We start from the raw sequence: 8,505 nt of genomic DNA on the forward strand, positions 1-8,505 counted from the left end.
GCACCCACCTCCGCCGCGGGCAGCGAGGGCAGCGCGGAGCGGAGCAGCAGCACGGCGGGGCAGCGCCCCGGCTCACCGGGAACCCCCCCTGCCGGGCTCCGGGGCCGGACGGGTGTCCCGGGGAGCCTCGCCCGCCGCAGCCGCCGCACGGCAGGGAAACGCTTCGGCAGGGCCGGGGGACAAAAGGCTGTGTCCCCGGCTGGGCTGGGGGAGCGCAGCCCCTCGGGCAGGGGCCGCTCCTTGGCCCCTCAGCCGAGCCCGGGCTGTGCGCGCAGGGTCCGCTCACCGAGCGGGCCGGGGGAAAGGCCCCAGGGTACGAGAAAGAAAATCGCGCTGCTTTTTTTTTCCTAGGTTTTTTTTTTTTTTTTGGCTGTTTCTTGTTTGCCTTTTGTTTTTTTTTCCTTTAACCCCGAATGGTGCCAAGCGCGTACATTACCCAGCGGCAGGAGTGTCCGGGGAGTTCCGCCAGTGCGGGGCCCGCCCGCTCCGGGCGCGGCTTCCCTCGGAGCCTAAAGACTCCGCTCCCCCGTGGGAAGAGGATCCGAGGGCTGAAGTTAAAGGCGCTAATGAAACTCAAGCCGCGGAGAGGAAACCCTCCCGGAGCGCTGGGGGCTGCTAACCCTTCCCTGGCAACTTTTCTGTTGCACAAATCTCGACTCAGTTTAAAAGGAGAATTAGTTAGTATTTCACTGATAAAATCATCAAAATCCTTTTAATTTACCTTTTTCTGAGACCAAAAGGTGACTTAAAATTCTTAAATATTCACATTGACAAGCCAGCTGGCTCTAGCGTACAACTTACATGTTAACAAAAATGCATATCATGTACCAGGTGAATTATCACATTCGAACAGGAAAAGTCCTAAAGACATGAAGTCCAAGAGGTATCCAGACTACAGCGTTAATACGCAGGATTCGTAATCATAGGAAGGGGAAAAGTTCCTCACAAAAAGTATTTCTCACCCCAGCACTTTAGTTGTAAGTCCTCTCTAATGCCAAATATGCAACTCGGTGTGGGAGTATATTCTTGTTTAAAAAGGTGGGCAAGTCCCCCCACAGTAATTTCAGTAATCCTGAAAAATAATCCTGTAACACAAAATGCCTGAATCTTTGAATTGTTAAAAAAAAAAATTATGTATATATAGTCATGTGGACACAAAATTGGCTATGCCTGTTGGTGGTTTTGAAGGCATAATTTGAAAGCAGCCAATCAGATTTATTTTTCATAAATAGTAATGTAAGGAGATGAAAATATTGGGCTGAATTATGTTTGACAAACTTCCATTGAGGTTAATGATCATGGGAGGTGTTTAAGGGAAGCCAAATCATGTGCAAGGCCAGAGCAGTTAGGTTTTGTTTGGTATGCTTTGTTTACAATCAAGTTATAAACCCCACATAGTATATGGAGGCTTGCAAGTGGACATCTTAACACAGGTATAGCAGCGTAAGCATGCCACAAACATACAATCTCATAAAATAAAATTAATATCAAATATAAAGCATTTGAACCGAATCAAGCCTTAAATGTAATAAATTATTTCCTTCAAAGGAAACTTACCTAGGCTCAATAAGGTCTTTGCTAGCAGCATTTTTTTCTTTAATAAACAAATTAAAAATGCCAAAATATCTACAATTTTATGAGAAGGAGGAGTTGAGTAGTTAAGGAGAAATTTGTCACTATTAGGGGGTATGAAAAATATACTAGCAATTAATATGCAATACATATATGTATACCCATACTTACAGATATAAACACACACATACAACCTGGACAGTTCATGTTAACCAAGGGAGAGGCTAAATAATACAAAGTGATTACTAAATACAGGTACACTTTAAAAACACAGAGACAGCGAATCTTTTATCTGTTGCAAAAATGTATTTGATTACTCGAGTAAAATTACAGTATCTCTGCTGTTAGTAAGTATTAAATGTTAAAGAAACTGGACCTCTTTTCCTTTCAACTTTCCGAGAAAGTGCATGTAACAGTCCAAGGTTCCCCCCGTCCCCCCCAATGCCTAATACAAAATAAACAAACACTATACTTGTTCCCTTGGTCAAGGAGTAGGGCTTGGTCTTGTAAGGAACGTATGTACATTTTAATGAAAGTGATGTCTTATTGTATATACAGGAGCATCTACAGTTGTCCACGGAAGTTGTTCAAGATGCCATACTTAGCAGCATTGTGAAAGTCCAGCACATTTTCTATAATGGATATACCTACAAGGCAAAATGTTACGTCTCAGTTTCAACTACCAAAACAACACTTCAGTATCTTCTCTAATAATCCGCGTGCTTATTACTGTACAGAAATGTATTAACATTTAAGACGACTCAAGTAAAAAGCACAATACAAATAACAGTTCAAAACAGAAAATGTTAAACCTACAAAAATTAAAGCAGTTTTAATTTTATAATAAAAATCAAAAACTGAGCTGTGTAAAGGACCCACACTGTTCAGTCTATATTCTCTCAGTCTTTTTCTTAATTCTGTCTGGAAAAATTAGACAATGTGTTTGCTGATAAAGTTTCCAGCAGGATCAAAGTGTACATTTATATACAGATTTTTATTAGAGATCTAATGTATCACTGAGGCATCGCATCAATACCAGAGTTTGTGTTAAACTGGATATAGAAAATAAGTTAATGCCAGAATAAGATCACCTAGCAGAACAGACTTGCAACTGCCATAAATGTTACAGCAAGTTTACAGCACTCTAGTCGATTAGTATTTAGTTCAAAATACGGGAGACCAAAGTTAATGCTTGCATTTGTTTGCAAAGCAAGGTTATATCACTAATAAATAAGCTCTCTTAGAACTCTAGAAGTAGAACATGGTACAAAACAAAGTCTTTGTAATGTTGTAGCCTGCAGCTTGAAAAAAACAACCCTAGGTTGCACTATTTGCAGGAATGTTATTTACGGAGATTTTTTTCTAATTTGTTACAATTTCTTTGTTGTCTTCCACAAAGCGTGTAAAACGGAAGTTAGTTCCATTTTCATTGCTTGCCATTTTCTCCAGACCAGCTAGAGGTGCATTGGGTTCTGAATTCTGGAGCTTCTCCAGGCTTCCTGTCAAGCCACTGATGGGAGAGCTGCCACCATTGCCCAGGCCCCCCGGAGCTGGAGGGATGCCCCCATTCTGGATGACGGAGATCTCGTTGGTCTTCATAGCCAAGCCATTGGAGAGTGCAGCTGCATACTGGTTCCAGAAGCTGGATGGGTCTCCATTCCCTGACCTCGCAGCCAAATCCTTCTGAAACATTTCTGGGAACTTCACAGGATTGCCTCCTAGAAATGTCATGGGGCCGTCTACAGAAAGTCGTCTGCCTCGTCTTGCAGGAGTACTGTTCCACATGTGAGTGCCCATGTGAACCTGGAAAGAAAGAAAGGAACAAACAAACAAACAAAAAATAGAGGTTGACCAGAATTTCAAACTTATTTTGATCACAGAGAAGGCAGTAGTCCATGAACGTGTCCAGTCTTGTTACATAATGAATGGTATTAAAGATAGAGGATACAGGGCTCCATTTCCCATTTTCCATCTGGAATAATAAACTACTTCTGGGTTAGCCCATCACCATTACCCAGAATAACCTGTTCTCCCACTGAACAATGCATTGCTTCTTACTCTTTTTTTTATTACATGTATTTAGTTTGTAATGACTTTGCATTATTCTGTCAATTGCAGATAGCTGCTTTCAGGGCTAGAATTGCTATGTCCACTTTCATTGCAATGGTAAGTATTGTATTTGACACCCTTTACCCTATAAATGTCCTTTTCAGACAGGCAGAAAGTATCCTTTACTGATTGCTCATCGGAGAGCCCCGTGTATAGACAGAATAGCCTGAAAGTAATTATTCATCTCACATTACTGGCAGCAACCTCTAGAGAAATACTCTGTCAACAGAAAAATGTACACAGTAAAGTGCTCAACTGGTGTTCTAAAACTTAAGTGTATTTGCTTTTTCAAACACATATCAGTAGGAAATGTTAGTTATATAATCAATTAAAGTCATGCCCATTATTTCAGAATTATGTTAATAGTTTTTTTAAACACTCATCTTACATGATACTTATGAAAAAGATCACATTCAAGAGCCTTTCACTTCTTGAAGAGGTGTGTGAGTTACAAAATGCATTTCTCTGTTAATTAATACTCCTACCATCATTTGGCTGTTCTGTTTCACACTCTGCATAGACAGGCTTTGCTGGTAGATGAATTTTAATTAAGTCAAAACAGCACATGCCTCAGACCTGCTGCCAACATGAGCACTCAACAAGAGCCCATCTAGGTCTACCAGAGCTGCCTAAACACACTGCCACACCACCCAAACACCCAAAGGTACCACTGCCGCAACGTTAACAGACGTCAAAAACCCCCAGCAGGGAGAAAACGAAACCGAAGAACAGTAAGAGGAAAAAGTACCTTCAGATTGCCTTTTGTTGTGAATGCTCTTCCACATATAGTGCAGGCAAAAGGTTTCTCACCAGTGTGTGTCCTTTCATGGATCTGTAGAGCACTGGAAGAAGAAAACGTTTTCCCACATGTGTTGCAGTAGTGCTGTTTTGGAGTTCTTCTGGGGAGAGCAGGGAGCAGCACAGGGGACGTGGCAGAGGACAGGGGCCCCGAAGCAACTAGAGCAGAGGGCGCTTCTTTGCTGTCCTGAGGAGAGCCATGCACAAAGCCGTTAACCTCGGTCTTTATGAGCGATGACAGTGCATTAGCGGGCATCACCGAAGAGTTCTGATTGGGGCCGATACTGGAGTTGGGCTCAAAAAGCTGTGATGGTAGATCTCGCATTTGATGTGTCAACATATGCTGCTTCAAATTACCCTTTGTGGAAAAGCCACGATTGCAAACTGTGCAAATAAATGGTCTCTCTTTGGTATGACTTCTGTAATGAATGTCCAAGGCACTCTGACAAGCAAATGTTTTGCCACAAATGTCACATGCAGTATTTTTAAATTTACCTCTATCTCTGAAAGGAAAGAGCATACTCAGGGACTCTTCTTTAATCATTTTATCAGTGTTACTAGACGTCAAGTCCAAAGCACCACTGTTAGCAGGGGTTGGAGACAAACCGTTGGCAAACTCACTTGGTAAAGCTCTTAACGGTTTCTCTTCAATACTTGGTGACTTGTGGTAATCATTAGTGCTGTTGGATGGGGACAAGGCCTGCATGGAAGAGGTAGACTCTGAGACAGCAGGGCTTCCAGCACTTTGGCTTTCCATATCACCACCAACGGACGACGAATCGTTAGTTAAAACGTCCCCTTCCACTGACCCATTTTCTACTGACTTTAGGCTTGCCTGAAGTTGTTCAGCAAGGCCAGCATTGATCATCTTCATTTGATTTTCCAAAGCAGCAATACTTGACATTTCCAGGGGCAGAGGGGAAGAAGACAAGCTGTCTTGTGATGCATCCACAGATTTAGGTGTATCTGGCACGCTGCTGTCAGGACAGTCTTCCATATTCTCATCTGAGAAGTTGTCTAGATCATCAAAATTTTTATCATCAAAAGATCCCGTATCTGATTCCATTGACTCAGGATAGTTTTCTGTCACTGGGGTGTTGGGGATCTGCCCTCCCATGTGCATTCGGATATGCTGCTGTAGCACAACGGCATTGGTGAATTTCTTCTGGCAGATCGGGCAAGAATGTTGCACTCTCAGCGGGGGCATGGCACGATGGACACTGTAGTGAGTCTTTAAGTTGCCCTTAGTAGTGAAAGCACGACCACAGATTTTACATTTGAATGGCCTCTCTCCAGTATGGGTGCGATAATGCATTTTCAGTGCACTCTGGCAACTGAGAACTCGATGGCAAATGATGCACTCGTTAGGATCAGTTGCCTTCTTGTCAATGTTTTCTACGAGTTGCTGCAATTTTGACGTTTCAGATGCTGGCGTTGAATCCAACAATCCTCCAAAAGGAAACTTTGCCTTGAATTGCTCTGACATAAGAGGCATCAGTGGGTTTGTAAAAGTGGCGACACCGCTGGAGCCCGAGTCTGCTGCCGGGGAGCTCACGGAGCTGCTCATGCTAGTGATGGTGCTTGTGTTTTGGGGGTTTTCTTCCGTTTTGCCATTTGAGGTAGGCAAGGCACCAGCCTCTACCTCATCGGAAAGTCCATTGGAAATTTTTGATGTGGGATCAGCTGTTCCCGAGTCACTCTTGACAGAGCAGGGAGGGCTAGCAGAAGGATGGCTAATGGGAATCGGCTGAGGCTCCTCAGTTTTGATGAATGGGGTCAAGCTTGGAATTGTTGGTGGGAGTGGCAGGCCAACAGAAGTTGTGAGGGTGGAGAGGACTGGCTTGCTGTCCAGCCAGCTCGTGACAGGTTTCTCTGGTGGTATAGACATCCCGTAAGGAATACCCGTGCTTGTAGGAATATTGTCCAAATGCTCTGGCACTGGGTATGGATTCATTTGAATATGAGGGTATTTTTCTTTGTGACGCTGAAAGTGGACTTTTAAGTTTCCCTTTGTAGAGAACCTGTTTCCACATATGTTGCATTTAAATGGCCTCTCGCCAGTGTGAGAACGCAAATGAATCTGCAAGGCACTGTCACTCCCAAACACTTTAGCACAGAACCTGCATTTATGCTTAAAGAATGCCTCATCTGAATTACTTTTTGCTTCAAATGCAGTTACATTTGGTGGCTTGCTTTTCCTTTGCTGTGCCAAGGCAGTCAAGGAGTTTAAATCCTCTGCAGGTGTTCCAATATTGGACAAGGGACTGGAGAAAACAGAGTTACTAGGGGTGGGCTGAGGTAGAAGTGGATTAGATGCAGGACTTAATAAACTGCTTATTGCAAAAGCTGGTGAAGATGATGCTGATACTGGTGGGTTGGTGAGCTGCGAGCCACCAATAGTTGAAGCCACTTTTTCTGAGGACGGTGTTGTAACTGCTGCTGCCAATATGTTAATATTTGGAGAAGAGCCACTATTGGATGGAATTAGAGTGTTGCCAGGGTTGCTCTGAGGTAGCTGTATAGGGGGTAGCTGTTTCACACCACTGATGCTGGCAGATTGACTAGCAAGGCTTTGTGCTAATCCAGCTGCTGCAGCCAGCTGCTGGGATAAATGGGAACTTAATGTGGACAAGGGGTTGGCAGATGTTCGTAAAGTACCTTGAGAAGGGCTAGAAGATGTTGGCATGTCTGTATTTTGGGTAGCCAACAATAATATTTGGTGACGAATTTGTTCAATCAGTTGCAACTGATGGATCTGCTGCTGCTGCAATGCCAACAGTTGCTCCATCAGGGCAGGGACAGCGAGTTTAGTGCTCGATGCCCCGTTACATCTCGCCTCCTGTGAGAACTGTGCTACTGCCACTTTAGTACTCTGCAGGTTTTCAATTATTACATTACTATTTATCACTGAAAAGTTGCCTAGTGTTGTCAGATCCCCTATGTGAGGTAGAGAGGTTGTTACAGCTGAGGTACCCATTGTGGAGCTGTTACTGCTTGTAATACTATTGTTGACACTCTTGGAACTGCTACTGCTATTGTTAATGCTGGAAGCCTCCACATCCATGGATTCTTCCCTGTCAAGTTTGTTATGCTCTGAAAGGTCACTGCAGTCTACTTGATCTGTGTTATTAACTGTGTCATTCATCTGTTCATCAGGATTATCAGAAGGGGAACTAGGAGGGAAGGTTTCAGAAGGAGAAGCTGGATTTTCATTCACAATTAAAACTAATTGATTTTTAGTACAATTCTTCTTGTGTTGCAGGAGATCTGATAATTCAAAGAACTCAGCACAGCACCTGCCACAGACATGGGCGTCCTTGTTCTTAGTGGTTCGATTTGCTTGACCCTTTTCTGTGTCTCCTAAAACATCAAAAGATGATGGATTAGGAACCAACCAGTAAATACAAAAAAAAAATTCTGCAGGACATTTTATTTAAAAGTACTGGTTTTATCTACCACTCTAAAACAGACCAAGATTGTACATGAAAATAGATCAATATTCCTGCTTCACAAAAATAAGTCAAAAGCACCATTTAAAACTGTACAAGGGAGTTTTATCAATCCCTGTGTCTTAGATGATCATTTGCTTCAGATAATCCATCAAAATATAAAATACTATGAACTGAAGGCATTGGAGCATAATGAAATTCCATAGCAAAGTATTGATTTCCAATAATTCATACTGCTTATTGTCTAGTTGTCCACTGAGTGCAAATCAGCCATTTGAAGGACTCATTAGACTCTCACGTTCCTGTCAACCTTGTTCATTTTCAACTGATTCAAAGATATCTGTGACAGTTGCCCCATCACTAAACTAATTTGTAGTCATTCGAGGTCCCAATCAGTTGTTGACAAGGAAAAAAGTACGTATTGCCAAGCTAAAGGTTCATCCCCCGTTTCTTCCAAGCTGCTACATGAAGTATAAGCCATGAATCTGTTTTCCAACCAAACTTAATTCTGTGGCAGTTACAAACCAAATAGAAAAGAAAAATCCCTTGTAAAATGGTATCATTTACCATAAAAGGG

General features: G+C 42.8%; 1 protein-coding gene across 8 annotated transcripts in view; it reads right to left on the minus strand.

Moving 5' to 3' along the window:
- Window positions 1–1,858: 1,858 nt before the first annotated feature.
- The window catches only part of SALL1 (spalt like transcription factor 1), a 24,432-nt gene continuing 17,785 nt past the window's right edge, over window positions 1,859–8,505 (minus strand). For all 8 annotated transcript variants that reach the window (XM_086847078.1, XM_086847075.1, XM_086847074.1 and 5 more), the window contains 2 exons: window positions 4,430–7,839; window positions 1,859–3,375 (listed from right to left, as the gene is read on the minus strand). In XM_086847078.1, the coding sequence (XP_086703204.1) occupies window positions 2,935–3,375; window positions 4,430–7,839 (3,851 nt within the window). In that variant the 3' untranslated portion in view covers window positions 1,859–2,934. The remainder of the gene's footprint in view (window positions 3,376–4,429; window positions 7,840–8,505) is intronic.

This window comes from Cyanistes caeruleus, chromosome 12 (assembly GCF_971803275.1).
Source record: "Cyanistes caeruleus chromosome 12, bCyaCae1.hap1.1, whole genome shotgun sequence".
Taxonomy (NCBI): domain Eukaryota; kingdom Metazoa; phylum Chordata; class Aves; order Passeriformes; family Paridae; genus Cyanistes; species Cyanistes caeruleus.